General features: G+C 34.6%; 13 protein-coding genes and 5 pseudogenes across 18 annotated transcripts, besides 2 other annotated features; 7 read left to right on the top strand and 11 right to left on the bottom strand.

Moving 5' to 3' along the window:
* Positions 1-936: part of a mobile genetic element that runs on past the window's edge.
* Positions 937-7,373: 6,437 nt separating this feature from the next.
* Positions 7,374-23,346: part of a mobile genetic element that runs on past the window's edge.
* On the bottom strand, positions 9,027-9,661 carry TVAGG3_0934470 (annotated as a pseudogene). The gene has a single exon. A coding segment is annotated over exon 1 (635 nt).
* On the top strand, positions 9,772-10,173 carry TVAGG3_0934460 (uncharacterized protein; the record flags this gene model as incomplete). Its single annotated transcript, XM_051252735.1, has 1 exon — positions 9,772-10,173. One exon carries the CDS (start codon positions 9,772-9,774, stop codon positions 10,171-10,173), a length of 402 nt encoding a protein of 133 aa, XP_051078309.1.
* TVAGG3_0934450 (phage tail repeat-like family) lies at positions 10,362-10,946 on the top strand (the record flags this gene model as incomplete). The annotated part of the gene is made up of 1 exon (XM_051252734.1): positions 10,362-10,946. One exon carries the CDS (start codon positions 10,362-10,364, stop codon positions 10,944-10,946), a length of 585 nt encoding a protein of 194 aa, XP_051078308.1.
* Positions 11,433-12,751, top strand: TVAGG3_0934440 (annotated as a pseudogene). Its single transcript has one exon. A coding segment is annotated over exon 1 (1,319 nt).
* Positions 12,826-13,122, top strand: TVAGG3_0934430 (annotated as a pseudogene). The gene has a single exon. A coding segment is annotated over exon 1 (297 nt).
* On the bottom strand, positions 13,145-13,390 carry TVAGG3_0934420 (uncharacterized protein; the record flags this gene model as incomplete). The annotated part of the gene is made up of 1 exon (XM_051252733.1): positions 13,145-13,390. The coding sequence occupies one exon, from the start codon at positions 13,388-13,390 to the stop codon at positions 13,145-13,147; it is 246 nt and encodes an 81-aa protein (XP_051078307.1).
* Positions 13,421-13,687, top strand: TVAGG3_0934410 (uncharacterized protein; the record flags this gene model as incomplete). Its single annotated transcript, XM_051252732.1, has 1 exon — positions 13,421-13,687. One exon carries the CDS (start codon positions 13,421-13,423, stop codon positions 13,685-13,687), a length of 267 nt encoding a protein of 88 aa, XP_051078306.1.
* On the bottom strand, positions 13,737-14,072 carry TVAGG3_0934400 (annotated as a pseudogene). The gene has a single exon. A coding segment is annotated over exon 1 (336 nt).
* On the bottom strand, positions 14,078-14,417 carry TVAGG3_0934390 (uncharacterized protein; the record flags this gene model as incomplete). Its single annotated transcript, XM_051252731.1, has 1 exon — positions 14,078-14,417. A coding segment is annotated over one exon (340 nt), but the record flags the coding sequence as incomplete, so codon positions are not given.
* TVAGG3_0934380 (uncharacterized protein) lies at positions 14,685-15,034 on the bottom strand (the record flags this gene model as incomplete). Its single annotated transcript, XM_051252730.1, has 1 exon — positions 14,685-15,034. A coding segment is annotated over one exon (350 nt), but the record flags the coding sequence as incomplete, so codon positions are not given.
* On the bottom strand, positions 15,149-15,535 carry TVAGG3_0934370 (uncharacterized protein; the record flags this gene model as incomplete). Its single annotated transcript, XM_051252729.1, has 1 exon — positions 15,149-15,535. The coding sequence occupies one exon, from the start codon at positions 15,533-15,535 to the stop codon at positions 15,149-15,151; it is 387 nt and encodes a 128-aa protein (XP_051078303.1).
* TVAGG3_0934360 (uncharacterized protein) lies at positions 15,761-16,411 on the top strand (the record flags this gene model as incomplete). Its single annotated transcript, XM_051252728.1, has 1 exon — positions 15,761-16,411. One exon carries the CDS (start codon positions 15,761-15,763, stop codon positions 16,409-16,411), a length of 651 nt encoding a protein of 216 aa, XP_051078302.1.
* Positions 16,441-16,641, bottom strand: TVAGG3_0934350 (uncharacterized protein; the record flags this gene model as incomplete). The annotated part of the gene is made up of 1 exon (XM_051252727.1): positions 16,441-16,641. The coding sequence occupies one exon, from the start codon at positions 16,639-16,641 to the stop codon at positions 16,441-16,443; it is 201 nt and encodes a 66-aa protein (XP_051078301.1).
* On the bottom strand, positions 17,474-18,200 carry TVAGG3_0934340 (protein of unknown function, DUF4106 family; the record flags this gene model as incomplete). Its single annotated transcript, XM_051252726.1, has 1 exon — positions 17,474-18,200. A coding segment is annotated over one exon (727 nt), but the record flags the coding sequence as incomplete, so codon positions are not given.
* On the top strand, positions 18,237-18,588 carry TVAGG3_0934330 (uncharacterized protein; the record flags this gene model as incomplete). Its single annotated transcript, XM_051252725.1, has 1 exon — positions 18,237-18,588. A coding segment is annotated over one exon (352 nt), but the record flags the coding sequence as incomplete, so codon positions are not given.
* TVAGG3_0934320 (protein of unknown function, DUF4108 family) lies at positions 18,705-19,124 on the bottom strand (the record flags this gene model as incomplete). Its single annotated transcript, XM_051252724.1, has 1 exon — positions 18,705-19,124. One exon carries the CDS (start codon positions 19,122-19,124, stop codon positions 18,705-18,707), a length of 420 nt encoding a protein of 139 aa, XP_051078298.1.
* On the bottom strand, positions 19,751-20,391 carry TVAGG3_0934310 (annotated as a pseudogene). The gene has a single exon. A coding segment is annotated over exon 1 (641 nt).
* On the bottom strand, positions 20,421-21,227 carry TVAGG3_0934300 (uncharacterized protein; the record flags this gene model as incomplete). Its single annotated transcript, XM_051252723.1, has 1 exon — positions 20,421-21,227. The coding sequence occupies one exon, from the start codon at positions 21,225-21,227 to the stop codon at positions 20,421-20,423; it is 807 nt and encodes a 268-aa protein (XP_051078297.1).

Here is a 23,346-nt window from a genome sequence, read left to right as displayed (position 1 = left end):
ACAACTTGGCTCCATAATAATCCTGTCATGGTGGCTGTTTGTATCCCCTAGTATTTTCCTCTTGAATCTCTTTTTCTGTCGAAATTAAATTCAAATCTCAGAAGTAGAAGTGAATAATCGACTTATTACTGCTATTATACGAATAAATAAATTCATTATATTATTTTTATTTACATAATATCTGTTTGAAGTCCATAATTCTATAAATTTTTCTTCAAAAACATTACAATCTTGGTAGTTTTGATACTGTTTAATAGGTTTTGGGCACCTTATTTAGTATTTACTACGTATAGAGTCGATCTGAACTTAATTTTCGGAAATTTAAAATATTTATTATAAGTAAAATCTGATTTGAAATTTATGTTTAACTACTCATATCTTGCATTATCCTGAGTAGCTTTTGTAAAAATTCATCAAAAAAGATTTTAACGTGCTTTAATTTTTATTTTTTTTAAATAATGCATATTATTATATAACTAGCATATTTACAAATTTTAGTGCTTTCAAAAATTTAATTCTCCTCCTCTCAAATAAACGTACATCCGGGTGGCCTGTTTTTTGCAAAAAATAAAATTTCATTTTTTATGCTTAAAAAGTCAGAATTTTTATTTGCTTCTGGGATATATGATGGCTATATCAGATGCCCATTCTTTTTGATACTCAACATTAAACATAAAACTTAGCCGTTAAGGCTCTTCTGAAAATATTTTTTTTCCGAAAAATTTTCGAAAAAAATCAAAAAATTTAAAAATCCCCGAATCTGCAGGGATTTTAAAAAATTCTTTTTAGTAGAACTTAAGGATATTGTATCAGATATATTGGTATGGGCAAATTCAATTTTAATCCAATATTCATCGAGATATTAAGTTAACGAAGCTTTCAAAATTGAGAGGGTAATCCTCCTCCTCTCAAATAAACGTACATGCGGGTGCACCCTTAAAACAAGTTTATCCATGCCAAAAATAGAAAATTTGTGCCCACAAAATTTATGCATAATTGAGCCATCAAAAGGTGACCAAACTATTTTTTTGAAAGTCCGCCATAACTTTAATGGTACTATTTCAGCGTGTACAATGAATACAAAAATTCTAAGAGTGCCACATAAAATAGTACTCTAGACTTGAGTTAATGCTACCAAGCAAATGTTAAAAAGATGACTTTAGTGTTTTGATAATCAAAGATTAAAATCATTATTGTCTAAATCAATAATCATAACGACAGAAGTTAATGTTTTTTCATCAGTGCTTTAAATCCACTTTTAAAAGTATACCTCAAAAATCAAAATATCAAAAAAAAATTGGCCGATAGGTTTGGCTTTAATTTTTGTCTGCTTTTATGATTTGATATGGATGTTATAATTTTAAAAGTTGAGCCAAATTCACCAATAGATTTTTGAGATTTGCAAATACTCAATAATTTTCAGCGTGTTATCTTTTATTTAAAGAACTATTTGGTGTTTCAGTATCATATAAATTTGATATTTACTTTTCTATTTTGAACCTTCATTTAGCTAATGATTTAGTAATACAGATTTCATCTAATCCTTATAAGAGAATTTTGAATTTGTTATAATAAAAAAACAGATATAGCTTACACTTCTATAATAAAGATACCTTTTATAGAAATCAGTATGAAATGTGTTTTTTGACACGTAAAGCTCTCAATTCATTATAACATGTTTGTCGATTTTTATATATTTTTCGCTTTCATTATCTATGATATTAAAAATTATGTCATCAGAATGTGAAATAATTAAACAAATGCCCTGCGGGAAGTATTTTATACTAGAATTTATAAAAAAAATCACTGTACGTTTAGCCTACTGGTTATGTCGTGGGGTTCAAAGGCAATATGTTCAAATCAGTAAGCACCCAGTTTTTTTATTTTTTTATTTTTTTTAACAAGGTGAATATAACTTTTGATCGAAATCAATGAGTTACATGAATTATCATTTATCTAACTACAATTAAATTGTGAAAATATACTATCCAATATTAGCGTTTAATAAAATCAAAGATTATTGACTTATATTTTGAAAGTAATCTAAGCAGAATTTAGATATCCAAATTCTAAATATCTTCATGCTTAGATGCTAGATAATATATTCTTATTTGAAAAATTTATAATGTTATTATTTTCTTATTTGATATTTACTACAAGCAGAAAAGCATTTATATTGTAAATTAACAGATTATGATAATTATACTCGTTTTTATATGTTCTTAATGAAGAATATCAAACGTATTTCTATGAGTTTTAAAAAATGAAAAGTTTTAATATGGCTAATATATTTATTATCATTAATAGAATAAAAAAGTTTTTTTCGCATATCACTCGATGATTTACCTTCGAGTTTTGATAAATTTCGAAAAAATTTAAGGAATGCTCTTTGAATTTCTTTACCTATAAGCATATTATCTGCCGTATTATTTTTCGCTAATTGTAGAATTTTATTTAATTTTAATAATTAACCTTCTAAGCTTATTGAGAGATCACATTGTATATTTGATACGTAGTACATATGCTAAATCTGTGAATTAGATTGTAAGATATTGAACAAACGTTCTTAAACATTTTAGATTTTAGGGAATTACTGAATTAAACTATATTTCTTATATGATATCTTCATGTTTGGATGCTTTGGGTATAATTTATTGGGCTTTTTCTATCCAAATGTTTGGCAATGGTAACCCAATTTCTAACAAATTTATGATGGAAAAATTTATGACTTTTATGGAGCCGAAAAAAAAGCATAGAATGAATAAGACTATTAAAGATAAGCTGTAATTTGATTGTGAATTTTAAGAAAAGAATTTGGATTAAAATTTGAAATTTTTTTTTTTTTGAAAATTAGCCGATGATATGCTTAAGCTAAAAATTACTAGAAGTGGTGTGATATAATTTATATAAAAAAACTCATAATTGCCATTATTATTGGTACATATAAAGTCAAATTATAATTTGCAGTTATGCTTTAATCAAAATCTATATTGAAACGCTTTGTCACATCCATTAAAAAGGCTGTCGCATATAAATCCAAACATTTGCTTGGTATGTACTTTTCCATTTTAACGTCCTGATTGATATAAGCATGTTTTACACTTTAAAATAGTAATTATGACAACCTGTACACCATAGAAGTAGGCTATAACAAGAAAAATTAGATTGACATCGAATAATTTCAAGATTTAGAAACAATTTATAGCTTTCTCAATTATCTAGAGTTAAAATTCATTTATAATGAGGTCATATATTTTAATTATCTTGTAATAAGGGTTTCGTTTTGCGAAAAAAACGTACAATACGCAATTTCGCTAAAAAAACATTTAGCTAGCAATTTCGACCTTTGACTCCACTCAAGACGTCACTTTTTTAATTTTGCGGTATCATATTTTTGGAAAATCTTTATGAATATTATATAAAAAGTCTCTTTAATATCTATATTTCATATTTTTATCGATTTTTAAAGTTTTTGCGAAAAGTATTCAATTATTTTTGCTATTTGGTCGGGTAAATGTCAGATTTGCGATATTTTCTGATATGATATTCAGATTCTACGTTGATAATAATGCTTATAGAACCCTCTTGCTATTGTGTCAAAATTGCGAAACCGATAGCAAAAATATCTCGCAATATCAAAATTGAGATATTGAGTGAATTATGCATTATAGAGATTAAAAATCTGATTTGTGAAAACATCTCATCAGTTTCTAGCTAATTCAAAAATCTTTACTATCTTATTCGATTAAAATGAAAAGGGAATAGTTTCATTATGCTTTAAATGACAGCCTTATAATATAATCATAGTTTTCGCTCAATATGCAGCATTTTTTTTCGAAATCTATGGTCAATATCCTAAATACTGATTGCTTTGCATTCATATCTCTTACATTTTCTATACCCACATCACTATTCATTGCTATTCCTATCTTTTTCATTTTTGTTTGTTTCTCATAATTTCTCAAAAAACATGATAACTTGATATTTGTAAATATCATACTTTATAACGTAAATAAGAACTTGACCTATTAAGAAAAGCAGTAATGAAAAGAAAATCTGAAATTCATAAAAATTACAAGTTTCTGATGACAATTAGCTTAATTAAACCAGGTACAAGATTATATAATTGTATTTTCTATCCAATTATCCATATAATATCTTATCCAGAAAAAATAACTTGATCAATACCAAATGATTTTTTAACTAGTAAATAAAGTATTTTCTTTACACACACATTGTATATCAGGTCAGGTGAGTGGGGCTTCCAGGGGCTGCGCCCCTTCTAGCCCCTAAGAAATGGACACAAGAACGTAGAGGAGGACCAAACCCCAGCCGACCAGCCGGTGACAAAACCAAAACCGTTGTTATTTACATCATATTAATGGTGTCACTTTTAAAAATGTCACTTTTTATGTCGCTTTTCACAAATTATATATGTTTTCATGTTTTGTCACTTTTCTGTCACTTTTCAGGAAAAAACATTTTTATTATTATATATAAATGAATTTTACAAAACCACCGTTACCGTTCTTTGGAAATAAGAGTAGATGTAAAGATATTCTATTGAGAGAACTTAAGAAACTACCGAATGGTCTAACATTTGTAGATTTGTTCGGTGGAAGTTTCTATATATCCCATTTGTGCCATACAATATTCCCAGACTCAAAGATTATATGCAATGACTTCGACAACTATATGGACCGTCTCAAACATATACCAGACACAAACAATATATTGAAAGCGTTAAAAGAAAAGATACCTATAGGTAAGATGGAACGTATACCATTAGATAAGAAAAATATTGTGAGAGAGGTTTGAAAAAAGCAGAATATATAGACTGGGATAGTATATCTGCTAGACTATTATATAGTGGTTCTATAAGAGTTCATGACATTGAAACACTTATGTCAAAAGTTTTATATCTTAACTATACAAATGTTTTCAAAGAGGACATAGAAAAATATATTGAGGGTATAGAGTTTGTGAGATGTCATTGGACAGAGTTGTATGAAAAATATAAAGACAAGGAAAATGTTTTCTTTATAGTGGACCCGCCGTTCTATAACACATGGATTTTCAATACCAAGTAGACTGGACTTTGAGAGACTCTTTAGAAACTTTAGACGTTTTACATAACCATCCATGCTTTTACTTTACATCCGATAAAAGTGGTTTGGAAACCGTTATGAGATGGTTAGAGGACATACATGACTATGAGTTTAGATATGACAAGATAGAATATGAGAGAGGTCCTATAAACCGGAGAAAGTGTCATAACAAAGAAATTTTATTAGTAAGTAAATGTGGTTTGAAATAGGACTACTTGTTTTAGGTTTTTCCATTGTGTCATTTATTTATTTGACGTGGCAGAAAAGTACAGAGAATATGAAGATGAACCAATGCCTGCAAATGTTCAGCATATGTACTCGTAAGAGATATTTTTATCTAATATTAAATGGACGCACAGAACTTAGCGAATGCACAGCAACCTGGACAACCAAACCCAGAGAATATTCCAAATGAAGTTAGAATACAAACTGCAATGGCAAACTATGGTCAAGTGCCAACAGATGTACAAATGCAAACTGCCATGTCAAATGACGCTGCGTTAGGTTTGCCACCATGGTATGCAAATATGAGATGGAAAGAGTTTTATACAAACCCTGAAGTGGATATAAACAACTTTATGCAGATGACGCGAACACAGGAGTTGACCCAGAATATGTTTTCTACCAGAGGAGAAACAGAATGTATGAGCTCCAGTTAAAGAATGCTATGGAACTCAACAGGAAACGTAAGAGACTAGGCGGACATTAGATTTTTACATATAGTAAAATGGTTTCTTCAGTAGTATTGGAAACTTCTTCAGAAGAGTTGGAAGAGGTATATGGAATGGAATAAAAACCGTAGGAAGAGGAATTTGGAACGGAGTCAAAAATATTGGTAAAAGAGTAGGTCAGTTTGTTGGTATTATACCTAAAGACCCTGAACCAGAAGAACAAGCTCCTGTTATACAACAGCCTGAACCTGCACCACAGTCAAGTTGGCAACCAAATCCAACACCTCAACCTATTAAAAAATTATATTTTTACCGTTCGATAGTAGTTGTATATGAAACTAAGTTCTAAGTAAAACGCATGGTATAATGGAATTATTCTCTTTCTTCCATCTGTTGTAAACCATACTTGAAAGTCTGAAATACTTCCACTTGGTGGTTCATATAGCTTTGTAGGTTTTTCGTAAAAGTCATTCATCAGACATAAGAAAGAGTTTGTGCACCAGAAATGAAGCATGAACGATAATAGCATCTGGGTCGAAAACATTTTCATATGTTCCATTAGGTTTTCGACTTCATAAAAGTCCGGTGTACTGGATATTCTGCAGGCTGATTTAACATCCTCATAAATCTATACCATGCCAAGTTGTTATATTTTGTAGAAATATAACGTTTCTCCCAAGGTCTTCTATTCTATTGATTTTAACAGTTGCATTTTTCCTGTCATATATAATATCGAGATGGTACTCTCCCTCGTCAATGTTATACTGGTTTGCATATTCGATATAGATGTCGTTATTTTTTCTTGAAAAGCTTGAAGAGTTGTTTCTAAGTTTACAAGCAAACTAACTTGTAAAAGTTTTCCCTGTTCAAATTTCTCATACGTATGTTTTTCTTTGTTATAGTATCGAACTTCAAAACCGACTGTAAATGGGAAACCATGTATGGCTTCTGAAATGAACTTCATTCTACGAAAGCCAATAGCTTTTTGTGACAGATGGGTCTCTTAACCATCTTAACGGGTAGTCAAAACGATAGCCTTCATGCTTTACGGTCTCTGTCTCAAACTTTTGACCGACATTCGTAAAAAGTTCATCTAATGGTTTAGTTGTAGCAAACTCTTGAATTTTCTTTTTCTATTTGAAAGCATATTTTATCTAGAATAAAAATGTCAAATGAAACAGCGTCTATGAGAGAAATACAACACAACCGACAACTCATTATGCAAGCTCTAAATAAGAACACAACAAACTTTTCAAACTATTCTAAGATATCTGAGTCATTGAAAGAAGGAAACTTAAAACTGACATTAAACCCAATGACAGATGAGTTTCTGTTTCAAGACAATAAGAACCATACTGTTTGTATAAATCCAACAAAAGGAACTTTAAACGAGAAACCTATAAATGAACTTCTTTTGAAAGCAGATGTTGGCAACAAAGCTGACAAAGAATATGTAGACGATGCAATAGCAAAAAGAAAAGAAAGAGTGACAAAGCTTATGCAACAAAAGATACTCCATCCTGACTAGCAGACAAAATATGTTGACAATAAAATGTCAAGTGAAGTGACAAGAGCTGAAAACGAATATTCTAAAAAGACTCATATACATTCTATATCTGAAATAACAAACTTACAAGAAACCTTAAACAGGAAAAGTGACGTTGGACATACACATACCATTGCAAATATTGCAAACTTACAAGAAACCTTAAACAGGAAAAGTGACGTTGGACATACACATACCATTGCAAATATTGCAAACTTACAAGAAACCTTAAACAGTAAAAGTGACGTTGGACATACACATACCATTGCAAATATTGCAAACTTACAAGAAACCTTAAACAGGAAAAGTGACGTTGGACATACACATACCATTGCAAATATTGCAAACTTACAAGAAACCTTAAACAGGAAAAGTGCGTTGGACATACACATACATCTTCTGAAAAACAGACTTAAACGTTAGCCTTGAAAATAAAGCAGATAAAACATATGTCAATGAAATATACCAAAGTTTGTTGGAACAAAAAATATTGAAACTATTGTTGGTGACTTTTCTTTCAATGAAGAAAACAAATATTTTAGATGGCAGTTGTACATCCTTAAAAAATGGTACACGGTATAAACTCATTCCGAAAAATAACAATGAAATGTATGTAAGCTATAAAAAGAACGATGGTACACAAGTTAAAGTTCCATTAGACAACAACTGCTACTTAAACTTATATGGAGACGAACAAAAGAAATATTTCCGAGTTTATGAAATGACAGATATGACATTGCCTGACCCAGCTCCAGCACCATACTATTATGACTATGGAGATGACAACAGAACACCACATGTAGATGAACAAAAGCTAACATTATATTTAGATTTTTATAGATATAAAAGATATAATGCAATAGAAAAAACGAGAATAGTATACTATTATGAAGATGACAGAAATAAATATTATAGTCAAGATTTTACCTACCCTGAAAACATAAGATTATATTATAAAAAATATTCTGACTTAAACCAGAAGAAACCTGAAATAGTTGCACTATATTTTAAGTTCAAAAGAGACAATCCTATAATATCTCATATGTTTGATTTAATGAACCCAGTAGGTTCTATTTATACATCTATGGAAGCAAGAGGTCCTCAAGTAATGTTTGGTGTTGGTGCATGGGAACAAATAGTCGACAGGTTTTTGTATTGTGCAAACTCTTCAAAGGAAACAGGTGGAAGTAAAACGATTTCAGGTGAAAATTTACCTGCACAGTCACTACATAGATTTAAGTACATCTCAAGCAGGTTGGCATAAGCATAGATATTGGGATTGGTCAGGAATGACAAAAGGTAAAGGATATGATGTTAAAGACGACGTTAAGTTTGCTATAAATTGTTACTGGAGTGACACTCAGGGAGAAGGAAACCATACACATTTCGTTTCAGGATATACGCAAACAACGGGACAAAGTAAAGAATACATGCCACCTTACATGACAGTTTACGCATGGTATAGAATTGCTTAGTCGTCATTTTCAACTTCTTTAGCATATTCGTCAGGAGTTGTCTTATATTTGTTAGGAACTGTCTTTGAAAGTATACCACCTTGAACTTTGACAAGTTTGAAACGAGGTCTGGCAATAGTAGTTTTATCTTCTGCTTGCAGTGTGTACATTTTGCCATGTTTGCCTAAAACTTCATAATATTCTCTTGTATACTTTCTTCTATTTTTACGAACACGAATGTGAGTACCTGTCGGTTCCCATTGTTGTCATAGTCAATAGTATTTTCATATGGGTCGCGTTTAGGTATTTCTATTTTTACTTTGTCACCTTTCTGAAGTTTGAAGCCCGGCATTCTTTCTTGTTTGTCTCTTTTGACTAAATTATTAAATATATAGTCTTTCTCTAAGTCAGGGTTGTTTTTCATTTCTTCGGGGGAGTGGTTTCCCAAACCTTTTTGTTTACGGCTATTGTAAATATTTAAAACTTGTCTCATCTTTGCCATGGAGAAGTGTCTATATTTGTCGTCATATGACATTTCATTTGCTTCACCACCTTGTGGTTGGTTTAAGTCTCTTAACATTTTTATACAACCGTCAATGACACCAAGAGCAGAATGGTTTTGGTCGACAATGAAATATTGGTTTACATTTTTTGAACGCAGATAGTTTTTAATATCATCTGATTTGAAAGAACTTTCACAGTCAGATGTCAGTTTTGTTGGATGGTATTTGTCAACGAATATTGTCAAAGCTGCTAAGATATAAAAATATTTTTGGACTGTAATGGTATGGCTTCACAGTATCTTGTGTTTTGACCGACAAATATTAGCCAGTATGGTGGTCCATCTTCTCTATACCTCGGAATGTTTTCCAAGATATCCATAAACCAAGCATTTGGTGTTGAACTAAAGATTTTTACCATGAGTGCTTTCTTTGTCGCTTTAGAAACATAGGGGTCCTTGTTTGGATTCGTCATTTTTTAACCCATAAGAAATGGGTTTATTTGGCGCGTTAGCAGGAGTTGCATCCAGATTTTTACCCGCAGTGGGAACAATAGCCAGAGGTGTATTTGGAGTTGGAAGGAAGATTTTGAGTACATTAGGTATACTTAAAGAGAAAGCACAACCTATTATACAAACTGTACAGAAAGGTTGGGATGTAGCACGAGATGCAACAAATCTTATTCCAAATCCTGAAACAAGAGGAAAAGTTCAAGGATGGATGGACAATGTAGGAAGACAAGCAGGAAACTATTATAACAAAGCAAATGACTACTATAACCAAGCAGGACACTATATGGACCAAGGTGAAAGATTCTTTAACAGAGGATATAACCATGCACAACAGTGGGTAAACAATAACCAACCGCAACCACCTCAAACGTGGGGAATGTAAAGTTTTTTACTGAGATGAAATGAACAATACAGCATTGAGACAAATGGGTTCAAGATGGATTTGTCGGCTTCCAGCAGTTACACAACGTGTTTGTCAAGTTCTTCCTATACCTCAGGAAGTTTTAGACCGACTTAAAAAACAAACAACCAGTTGAAAACAAACCAAACTAAAATTTTTACTGAGATGAAATGACCGAAGAAGTTGAAACGGTAGATTTGACACCACAAACAAAAAGTTCAGAACCATTGTCAAAACCTGTCAAAGAACTTACAGATGAAGAGAAAAATTCAATAATAGAAAGTGCCAGGTCTGGAAATACAAACCCTAACTACAAAGTCACTTTTCATAAAAATGGAACGGCTAGTATCTCAAAAAAGAAACAGACTCTCACAAATAAAATATTGAAGTCTGAAGGAGCTTTCGAGACAACAGATGGAAAAGTTTACTTCACTGACCAACAGTTCATTATAGAACATCTCATTGACTTAGAGTCGAAATATTCTAAACTTTACAACAAACACAAAAAGTTGAAAGGAAAACAAAAACAAATGGCATATGATATTTATGAAGATGTTGACGACACAACTGTTCCTGCAAGTGAAGTAAAGTCAGAGGAACCGAAAAGTGACGAAAAACCGATAGAAGAAGAAAAACCAAAAACTGAAGATAAACCAAAACCAAAGTTTAGTTTGGAAACTAAACCAAGTCAACCTTCATTAGCTGGTATGGGTTGGCGTCAAAGACTTATGGCAGCAGGCGGTTATGTAAAGTAAAGAAAAAAATATTTTTTTATTTTTATAAAAATGCCCCCATATAGAATGGATAGAAAATCTGCTAGAATAAAAGCAGAGTTGCAAAGATATGGTTGGAGAGTTTCGAAGAAGTTTAAATATAGGAAGGGAAGACCCATAAAAGTCTATGACAAATTGTCTGGTCTTCGCTACGAAATGGATTTGGAAACAGCACGTGCAAATTATCCAAACAGACTAGAGAGGTTAGAAGAAGAACGTCTTATGGACATGCCTTTCGATGTTAGTGAACCTCAAGTTGAAGGACACGACGGCTTTGCCAGATTCTACTGGAAACATGACGAACAATTGCATCCTTTGAGAAGGAAAAAAGGAAAAGGTGAAGACACACATGCTCCCATGGAAAGAACAAGATATGCATATGAGAAGTACCGTGAAGTTAGAAGTCAAATTACATCTGGTCGAACCTTTACAGTAAACTTTGACGAAGGAAAGAACAAAGAAGGCTTCATGGGAGTACTTGCTGCCATACAAGACGGAAATAAGAAAGGACACAATCTCAGATTGACCATAACAGATTTGGATGGTCACATTTACTATGCACATGGCAATGAACAAACAGCCGCAAAACTTCTTGACGCTTTCAAGACTACAAAGAGAGAACAAATGGTTGACTCCGACTCAGACATTTTGAATGCAATTGAAGGAATTGCAAGTGTCAAGTTCGAATGGTACCAACCTAACCCTCAAGCAGTCAGACAACATGCTGGATACTTCCCGTTCAGAAATAAGTCTGACATTGACTTGACAAGGTATGGAATTTACAATTCAATTGAAACAATTGTCAATGAACCTTGCATTCTTACATGTCTCAGGAACTCTGGTCTTGTTACAGATGAGAAGATGAAGTATCTTGAGTCATGTGTGAAGACAAGGTACATTCTCAGAGGTCAATTGGCAAAAATTGCACCGTTGGCAAATGTCAATATCCGAGTCAACATACCTACAGCTAAAGGTTCTTCACATGACGACTATGTTGTTGACAAATTACCATGGTTGAAGATTGTAATTGTCCACAACCACTTCATGTTGAACGAAAGTCTTACAAACCCATTGTTCGGAAAAGGCAAGTGCAACATTGTCAGAGCTGTAAACATTCTTTTCGAGAAAGGTTTGTTGGAACCAATTCCAGATGACAAGCTGACAGAAACTTTTGTACCAAAAGACGAAACAAACTTTTCATGTTAGCAAGACCAAAAGTTGTTCCAGACAAAGTTCTAGTACAAAAGAAGTACACAATTCCACAAGGAGTTGGATTGTTCGGATACCAACCTGAACCAGAAGAACTTCCAATGAGGTTGCAAGAACTTCAAGATGCTATAAACAAACTTCCATTGAGACATCCAATTGACGTCAAATTGTATTGGAGAGCATCTGAGTTAGGTCAGAAGGTTTTATATGAAACAGGTTGCTTCGACGATGTTTATGAGATAACAGGAGAAGTTTCTCAGAAGATAAGAGACTCACTTGAATTTCCACAAACTGGACCAATTGGTTGCGACAAGTTCGACTCAGATGAAAAGATATACTATGTCGACCTTAACGCTGCATACATGAGGTTTGTCCAATATATTCCGACTGGAATTCCAAACGAAGATGGTGAGTTCCCGGGAAGGAACTATACAGTTGGAAAAGTCATACAACAACTGTATGATATTAGGAAAGCTTCAAACCCCAAACTTGCAATGACACTCAAATTGCTTATGAATTCGACATGGGGATATTCCATTAAGAAACCTCAAGAGATGAAGAGTAAACATTATGAGAAGGTCGACAACTTTGTTGAAAGGTTTTCTCCTTTTGTTTTGAAGTACGAATTCACTCAAGGTCAAAGTGGCTTAGTAACCACATTAAAACCTATTGTCGAACATTGGTCTTACCCTCAGTTCGCAAAGGCAGTCCTTGACAACTACAATGAGTTCTTCTCGAAGTCAAATCGAAAGTCAAGGTTTACTATGAGAACATTGACGCACTCATGACGAACGAAGAAGGTACAACAAACTCATTGAAATGGGTGGTCGGTGAGAAGATGGGTCAATTCAAATTGGACAAAATTTTCACCGAAGTTCATGTCCTCTCCAAGCGTAAGTACTGGGGTGTTAAAGAAGATGGTGAAATAGTTAAACATTGCATGAAATAAAAAATTTTTATTCGAATTTGAATTAAAATGTGGGAATTCTTGGGAACGGGAAAGGCTTATTTACTTGAGGAACAGGTAAAGGTGGTGGAGGTGGAGGTGGTGGCAACCAGTCCATTTTATATTCCTTCCTAGCTAATTTCCGTTTAATTTCATGGTCGCCCTCGGAGTCTTTGAATCGGACAGGTCGAGTTACACCATTCTTGGTCTCAAACTCATATATAACCTGTTTGTCTGTATTTTCGTCGACTATGGCACGAGACACGAACATTGACCAAACGGACAAAAAGTGTCATTTCGGATGGTCAAGCAGCCAATCGCATTCGAGCACCTCGAAGAAGCCTTACGTTCCAAGGGAGAGGGTGTCTGGTGCAAGGCAGAGGTCATGAGACTCTACGAGCAGTACATCCTCAATGCTTGGGAGGACAAATCGTCCTTGGATTGGCAATTCTACCAACTCCTCTGGGACGACCTCCTACGCAACTGGGAAGATAACGAAAGAGCCCAATTCAGAGGTCGGGAGCTAATTGTCCAAATTACCCTTAATTTAACCTACTTAATGAACTAAACACCTAAATTTACTCGGGGTTTCCCCCTAAAATAAAATTTTTTTACTCTTAGAACCACTCGAGGTTCTCCTTACGGTTGTTGAGCTTGTCACCGTCAATGTGTCTGACCCTCGTCTTCTTGTTGGATTTGGAACCCATTGCATACCGACAAGCTTCCCATGGAAATTGAACCGTAATTTCGAAGGGTAAGGTTCAAGTGTCCCAAGTTGTTGAGGACTGGGGTAAGAACCTTGCCGGTCTCCTTGTTGCGGATTTTGTATGGGTAGGGTTGGGAAATTTCATAAGCGTCATCGGCAACAAGGGTTGCCCATTCCCTTCTTCTTCGTGTTTCTCTTCTTCCTCTTCTTCCTCTTCTTCCTCGAAAATTCCTTCTTGAATTTGGTACTCACGAATTACGGTGTTGGAGGTTCTGTCCTTTCCGAGTGCCGCCCAGATGGTGTCAATCTCTTCGAAGAAACGGTAGATGAGTTGGGCAAGGTTTTGGTTCTCTATGTTGTATTGGCGCAAGGTTTCCGCGAAATCGTTCAGGACTTTCTTATTGGAAGCTTGGTTCGTGAGGACTTCGACTTTGAGATTGGTTATCTCTTCCATAAGACTACTTTGGAGAGTCTTAATGGTGTTTGACAGATGAGCGTTCAATTGGGCAATTTGAATTTGAACTGGGCGCTTGTCTGACAACCTTGAAAGGACATCTGCCATTGAGTTTGGCTTCGGTGCTTGTTCGGACATCGAAAAAATGAAGTGGTTTGAGAATGACGGTTTTACTTCAAAAAGCTTGTTATGACGGTTAAGTCATACAACAAGTTTAAAATAATATCTTGTTCTTCTTCTGAACGTTTGTTGTCTCTTCCGATAAAAGTTTGGAACATGAGAACCAAAAAACGTTTTTTGAGATTGTGAAAGAGTTCAGGCAAACGTTCATATTCCGGATATGTTGGGAGCAGTTCGAAACATCTGAGCTGACTTTCGGACAAAATTGGGACAATGTCAGAAAATTCATCTTTGGTCGGACTGCTTGAAGGTAAGTCCCTTACATGTAAGTAGCTCTGGTAAAGTCTTCTCATTTCTGCTAACTTTTGGAGTATAGCTTCGTAGTTTAGAAGTTTTAATTTTAATTGTCTTATTCCACTCTTGACATCTAAACGGTAACTATCCATGAGGTCAAGAGTAGCTTTGGTAGCTTTAAGTGGAGCTATCTGTTCCTTGACTCCTGCAATTTTGGTTGCAATTGTGATTTGAGCTCCTTCAAGTTCGCCGTCTATGTCGTTCTCAACGTCTTCAACCATAGCTTGAAACTCTTCATCGGTCCATTGAGATTGGTGTGGGACGAATTTAACTTGCTTCATTCAAAAAATGTTTTTACTCAAAGCGTGCCATGTATATGGCTATAAGAAACTTACCAGAAGGCTTCTTCTTCACATGCGTAAAAACATAAAAAAAGTGAAGTTAAAATGAGATGTTTACTGAACTGGCTGAAGAACTGGCTGAATGTCGCCTTCACAGGTTATGTAGAACGGCTGACCCGAGAAGTGAAGGAGAGACTGAATTGCCAATTTCATATGGGGTAGGGGGTTCTCCTTGTTTGGTATTTTTATCCAAGGACGTTTGTTTAGGAACTTAACAAGAGCTTCTCTTTTGGCGTCCTTTATGCCATCGTAGGCTGTCCCGTCTGGTATTTGAATTGGAATTCCAGTCGAAGTCTCGAGCTGAAGTGTAGACCTTCCAGAAATACTGGTGAACTTGACCTTGGGCTTCATTACCTTGCGCAAGTACTGCTTAACAACTTCATTTATCTCTATAAGGTAAACTGCCTCGTCAAATCCTTCTGGCATTCCGAGTCCTTCCATCCGACAGGAAAATATTTTCCCGACAACTGGAAAATTTTTTCCGGACAAAGGGAAAAATTTTTCCTTCCGACAGGAAAAAATTTTCCAGTTGTCCGTCCGTAAACCATTCAAATTTTCGAAAATTGAGAACTTTTTGGTCGAACTTCAGGAAAAGTTCTTCCTTCTGGCATTCCGAGTCCTTCCATCCGACAGGAAAAAATTTTCCTTCCGACAGGACACAAACGGATGACTGACGTTCCTCTTCCTGAATGCCTTCCAAAGCCAGAAGTACCGAAAGCTACAGAACCTAAAGCACCAGCCCCTGCACCTCAGTTCCAGCAAGTACCTCCACCAAATTACTACCAATTTCCACCTCAATGTTACTACCCACCACAAGGCTTCCCGAACTACCCTCCTCCTCAACCTATGCCTTACTTCCCCAACCCTTGGATGTTCCAGCAAGCTCCACCCCAGCAATTCCAATCTCAGCAAGCTCCACCCCAGCAAGCTCCATCCCAGCAAGCTCCACCCCAGCAATTCCAATTCCAATCTCAATCGAAGAGAGACCAAGACTTCGAAGAAGGTCTGAACCGCTTACGCAAAGAGTATGCTACAGCTCCAATGGAAGATGACAGGCTTTCAGTCTCTTCCCTCAAATCGACCGATTCGACTCGTACCACAGATTCGGTTCGTGACCGTGAAGACTACCTCAAGCAGTCTGAGAGACTCTTCATCCTACAATCATTTACAGTTGGAGCTCTCAAGAACATGCGCAATTACGAAGGTCAGACACCAGCTGGAGACCGCAAAACAGACGTACTCGCAAGAGCCGTCCAGCTCGTCAAGACAAAGACTGAGATAGTCGACTTCATTCTTGCAGCTTGCCCATACAAGTAAAAAAAATAAACAATTACGAGTTAAACTTTTTATTCTTTCTTTTCTGAGTTGTTTAGAGCTGGTTTCTCTTGTAGGAGCCTTTCGTACTCTTCCATGGTCATGTAATTGCGAATTTGGTACGCAATTCCAGGTTCGTTGTTTTTGAACCTTACGTATGTAACGCTTCCATCCTCCTCAGGGAAGTAAGCTGCTAACATCTGACCAAGTTTTCTCGGTGACTCGGAGCTCATTAAAAATGTCACTTTTTAAACGTTAAGTTTTTAGTCTTATTTTACCCTTTGTTTACCCTTTGTTTACCCTTTGTTTGTCAAGGTAGTATTGGAGTGCAATTTCTCCAAATTCTCTGTGTCGGAGTTCTTCAGCATTTTCCAAGGTGTACCTGGAGAACTCAAAGAAGTTGTCAAGAAGATACTGCCATGCTGCTCTTCTGAGTTCGTCGGTATTTTGGAAGTGTTGCACCTTCGAGTCTTCGGACATGAAAAAATGACACTTTTTCATTATATAACTGTTATTTTTTTACGAAGAGAACTTTTGCACTTCGTCAAAAAAATCCCTGAAATCGTAAAAAAATGACACTTTTTCATTATATAACTGTTATTTTTTTACGAAGAGAACTTTTGCACTTCGTCAAAAAAATCCCTAAAATCATATCTTTTATACAAAAAAATGAAGAATAACTTTCACTTTTTCTATTAAACCGTTTTGGCATTTCTCATGAGTGAGTATAGTTCTGCCGAACCATTGGAAGAGAAGAAGTACCCTTGCTGGCAAAAGACAAAAATAGTTGCCTTAGTTGTCATTGCAATTGTACTCGTAATTGAATTCATTGTACTTCTCTTCACGTACATAAAACTCAGCAATGGTATTTGCTTTAAGAAGCTACCATCTTACTAAGACTAAACACTTAGATTTTTCAAGCTTGACTTTTTACAATTTGAACTTTGTTCGCGTAGATGTGAATTCTGAAAGAAGTATGAGGGTCTTGTATGACTTTGTACTTCTCCCATAGTTCATGTCTGTCAAACTTACCTGCCATGGACTCTTTCATAAGTTCCATGAAATCGTCTTCGGACAATCCGGGGAAAAGTATAATATCAGTAAGTATTCTCTTTACATCCTTACTTAAACTCTTGGCTGTCTGTACACAAATGACAACAGAGATGTTAAAGTGTCTGAGCTTCTTAAGAATTCGACACATATCTTGTTCTCTGTTCTTTAACAAAGGATGAGAAGCAAAGTCATCTAAGATAAGAAGACACCTATGAGGGTATGTCTTCCAATCGTAAGATTGCAATTTCTTCGAAATGTATTCTATCTCTTTCTGTTTGTTTCTGAAGTGTTTCTTCTCTAATATTCTCTGCATTTCCTCATTTGGGTCTTTAAACTTCGAATTTATATACTCATTTATAGCATTGTACTTCAAAACTCTTCTTTGGTACTTCTTTATCCAATCTAACAACTCAGAGTCTTTTATACATACTAACTTAGACTTTTTTATAATATCTTTGAACGAATTGACGGTTTGGTCAAATTGACCAGAAGTACTACAAATGACAACTAACTCATAGAATGGGTTCTTCTCATCTAGTTCTTGTTGTTGTGCAGCCATTTTAAGATAAGTGAAAGTCTTACCCGACCCAGGCGGTGCAATTAGACCTGTTATACCATTCTGAGCAAATAAGAACTTGTCATGTATAGGCTTTATCTGAGCATTTTCCAACTTCCTCTTGTTCTTGTTTAAAACATTCTCAAATTTCTTGTCAATGTCAGCAAACTTTTTTTCTAACATATTTTTAGAAAAATTAAAATTTTTATCTTTTAGAAAATGTCTAGTGATTTCGCCATCTATATTCGAGACAAGCTTTTCGACAGCAAAACATCTGTCGACCATAAAATCTTACATAGTGTAAACAAGAAAGGTGAATTTGTTCTAAAGTTCTGTTTCTGGGAATATGACAAGAACCATAAAACATTAAGCAGAGCAGTCTTAAAATTTGTCAATGACAGACTTGTTGACAGAGATGACGCCTCTTGGAGAGATGAAGTCCAACAAAACTTCTTAGAATGCAAAGAAGACACATGCACTGTTCTTGAAGATGAAATAGAAAACAGAATAGAAGAGCTATTAAAGGACAAAGAACTTTTACAAAAATATGGTTCTGAGAAGTTTGACATAACTCCACCAGAAAAGAAGAGAGAGAAAAGAAAGAAAAGAAAGTAGAAGAAGAGAAGAAAGAACCTGAACCAGTTCCAGAGAAAAAGAAATTTGACATGTAAAAATAAAATTTTATTTTTAGAACATTTCTGGGTCAATGTCAATGTTCTCTTCCTCTTTAGGAGCAAACACTGGCTTAGACTCTAAAATCTTTTTACCCAATTTACCTTGAACTTCTACAACTTTAGACTCATAATATTCATAGCCGTCTGCTTTCTTTGGTTCATAAGGTATAACAAGTTTGTATGCTTTACCTTCTTCGAGTTTTGAGAACCTTCTGTCAAAACTTTCTTTGACTGCTAACAAACCTTCTATGTCTAAGTCTTCAAATTTCGCACCATTTTTAGTCACAACAGCAAACTTAACTGGTTCGATGTTCCAAACTTTGCTGAATGAAGACTTTTCAAAATGGTAGAAGTAAACATTCAAATATGTGAATGGGTCTAGTTCTTCTTTAAGTCCTGACATGTACTTGTTTACTGAGATGAATTTTGTCATCTTTTCTATCGGATAAAAAAATATTTTTTTTAAAATTTACTCAGAAAAATTTTTCTTTGTATATACACCATTCTGAACATCTAAAAGACTTTTGACATTTGCCAAGAATGTTCGTTTAGACGCTGTCATATAACCATACTCTTGACAATATTGTTTATACGAATCGTACAATGACCTTTCATCTAAACACTCAAAGTCAGTTTCATCTATGAACAGTTCATATACACTCTTGTTTGCTTCTAACAATGTTTGTCTCTCTTCGGTATGTGGAATTTGTCTTGGATTGAACTTTGAAATATCTAATGTCATGAAATATGAGAACAAGTGGTTGTAAAAGTCAGATGTCAAAGTTTCTGCTAAGTCGTCAAAATATTCTGTATCTTGCATATGAGCTTCTGACGTTCTGACAACTACATATCTTCTGTCAGAACTTTCTAACTTCATCGGAACAGCATTGTTTGAAACCATAATGAAATTTGCAACATTTTCACAAACTCTTTGGTCTTTATATTTTCTTTCAACAACTCCAACTTTGTCTGTTATAAGACTCTTCAAAGCATCTGAGTTTAAAACTTTTGTTGTATCTATACTTTGAAGTTCGTTACATACTATAAGTTTCATATTCTCTATGAAGAGTTAAATTTACCGCAGATGTTTTCTAAGTTTGTCATATTAGGGTTCGAATAGCCCTAACAGTTTGCATAAGATATCTGTAAAGAAAGTGTTCTTACCAGTTCCTTGTTTTCCAATTATAATGAGAGCAGTTTCATTTTAGCACTTGGATGTTGTAAGATGTTTGCAAACCAACATAAGATATACTCATAAACTTTTCGTTTCCATTGCATATAATTTCTTTGACATGGTCTAACCAAGCTTCTATAATATTTTCTTTCCATTCTACTTGTTCGTATTTATATCCAGTGAAGATAGAATAGAAGTTTGGAGAAGGTGTATAGAACTTTATACCACGAACTGAAAAATCTTCTAACTTTGACAATAAGATATCCCAAGCATCTAACATCTTCATGCCAACTTGTACAACTTTTATTTTCTTAAGTTTCTGTTTACATTCTTGTTCTGAAACTATTGTCGCTTTAGGTTTGTTAAAGACTACATCCCATTCTTTCATAACATAACATTCTGGGGCAGAGTCGACATAAATGACTAAACGTTTCAAATTCTCGACTGCTTTGTTATAGTCTCTAAATGGACACATATTTCTGAATGCTTGGAAGTCATAAAAATCTGAAACATCTATTCTGTACATTTTTATAAAAATAAAAAAAAATATTTTTTTTATTCTTGAGCTATTTGTTGCATTTGTTGTTCTTGAGCTATTTGTTGTTCTTGAGCTATTTGTTGTTGAAGTTGTTCTTGTAATACAATACTTTCACCAGTTGCATCTTCCAATTCGAAACTTTCTGCCGTCATTGACAAATACATAGGACATAAAAGTTTTACAGGAACAAAGTTTGCGTCAACTAAGGTTAAGTTTATACTTGCCAAAGTGTTTGAGTTCACTAAAGCTGAAAACTCTGCATTCGAATGAACAATAGGCAAACCAGCAGAGAATGTGTTATTTATACGCATAAGTATCTTTTGGTCATAGTAGTTTCTGTCGACATTCGAATAACACTTTGAACCTAAGTTTGAAACAATATATAAAATAGGTGTGCTTAAAGTCAATGGAATAGACATTCCTTGTATGACACCTTTTCCTGTTATAGGAAACTGTTGGTAGTAAAAACCAGATATAAGTTTTGTATTATAGCTCATATTGTTTATAGTAAACTCAGTCGGACATCCAAACATAATGAAACCTGCTCTAGTTGCAGCACATGTTACACTCGTCCTTAAAGTATTAAATAAGTCAACAAAACCTGTTGGTGGTATATCTGAGTAAGTATCTTCAAAGGAGTATTTTTTACCATTCACAACAATAAAATCTTCTGGTGTCAAAAGAGCAAAACAGGCTTTAGTCGTCATTGTGTTTAAGGTTAGTTTACAATATCGTCCTTGAGGACTTTGTAAGTTTGTTGTTATAGAATTATATGACTCAGGGTTTTTAGTCGTAATAGTATAAACCATTGTGTCTTCTGCCATTTACTTAGCAAATAAATTTTAATGAAATGTTGTGGTCGTCAAATATTTTTATAACGTCTGGGAAACTATATTTTAAGTTCAACGTTTCACCTCCTTTCATAACGTATATCTTGTCAATGACATTATATGAAACACCACAGCAACTAACGTCGGGTTCTATTTCTTTGATGTTTATATCGTCTGCCTCTGTCAAAAGTTTCAATAGTTCTTTCAAAACTTCATGAGGTGCAATGACATATGAGTTCACTTTTACAGGGTTGTGTTCGACCAAGTTTAACATTATACCTAAAGCTTGACAAATCTTCTCCTGAGTTTGAAGTTTGTCTTTCAGTTGTTGGTAGTCGTTTCGAATATCTGCAACAGAACTTAAGTCTCTGCTAACTTCAGGGTATGTTGGTTGTTCTTTTACAGGAACAATTGTTATACCATCTTCGTCTTCGTATGGTTTCCCCACTTCAACATCTCTTCTTTGACATTGACAATAACACTTTGACTGTTTGTTTGAGTTGGTGAATTTAACTTCACATCTGCCACCGCCATTAAACCTTTTGAAACACTTACGCTTCTATTTTTCGGAAATGACATTTTACTTAGAATAAAAAGATGGACGTATTCGGATATCTCTTCGAATTGAAGCAGAACAAAGTTTACACACAAACAATACAAATACATTGACAGAATAGTTCTTTACACAAACAATGGAAAATGTTATAGAATAGCAGTCTTTGCTGAACCAAAATATTTTCATAAAGCAAAGAAAGTTGGTATAACTGAAATGGTGAAAGTTCTTGAAGCAGACAAAAATATAACAAAAACTTACAGATATTTCTAAAGGAAAGTTTATAATACAATATTATGTCAAAACTGGCGTACTGTCAATATTTGACGGAGAGAAGTCAGTTCAAGAACAACTTACTGACCTGCTGCCAAAATCTGCTCGATGGAAGCTGTCGTTATGCCAATCTGAGGAGCCCCAGCAGGTTTCATCGAACGAATCTTCAAAAGAGCATCTTCCGTGAAAAGTGCTATTGGTTTTGTAAACTTCTTTGCTCTCAGTTCATATGGACCGTCTCTGTCACCAGTATATTGTATTTGTACAGTACCAACAGTTGAAATACCACCCATAAAGTCTTCTGAGTCAGCAAATGGAATGCCAAGCCAAAAGTTTGAACGGTCTCCATTTGTATATTGAGTTTTTTGACTTCCTGTATGGTCCATACTTTCACATATGGCATAATAGAACTTTGCATTTCAGGGTTAATGGTTGTTGTGAAGTTGTTGTTAAAGTTCATAGCATCTAATGTCAAGTTGTATGACCTCATATCCTCAACTGTAGAATATTCTTCTCTTGGATAATATTTGCCATCTATGTTTATATGATATTTAATACCGGGGTTGTAGAAACAAGAATAGTCATTTATAGTTCGTCTGAACAGTACAAACATAGTATCTGCGTGTTTCATTGCAGTTGTTAAAGCAATATCTGTTCTTGCACCTGCGGTTCCTGGATTTTGGTTTCCAACTTCACCTGCAAAGTCTTTGACAGATATTTGGTGTATAGGGAACATAAGTGGAACTGCAATATATTTGGCAGCTAAAGCATTTGAAATATCTGGGTCCAACATATAGACTGCAAGTCTGCTTTCTATTCTCTTGCATTCAAACTGTTCGCATGTAAACCTAACTGGGTCCCAAGCAGTTCCAGCAGCATTGAAATAATACTTTACTTCAGTGTTGAGGTTTGAGAAACCAAAGTCTAAGTCAACTTTGTCTTTGCAAAATTCGGCGAATGACGTTTGATTTGCTCCCTTTACGTCTGTAAGAGTGAATGGGTCTTGCGTTGGTGCAATGACTAAGTTATTTTTGCTTGGAGTAAGTTCAATAGAAATTTTTCCTGCCCAGTTTGGCAAGTATCTTAAAAACCTGAAGATGAGGAAAGATGACAAAGGAACTCTAAGTTTCAGTTTTACTTTAGTGACAGCATTTCCATCTGAACCAGAAAGGTTAACATAAACTCCTGGAACGTTAGGGTCAAGTCTTCTTATTTTCTCAATAGTTGCATACTGGTCTGTTTGTTCTCTAGCTTGTGGTTGTACTGAGTTTCTTAAAGCGAACCATT

Source organism: Trichomonas vaginalis, chromosome I (genome assembly GCF_026262505.1).
Source record: "Trichomonas vaginalis G3 chromosome I, whole genome shotgun sequence".
Classification (NCBI taxonomy): Eukaryota; Parabasalia; order Trichomonadida; family Trichomonadidae; genus Trichomonas; species Trichomonas vaginalis.
This window is presented reverse-complemented; position numbering and strand designations above follow the sequence as displayed.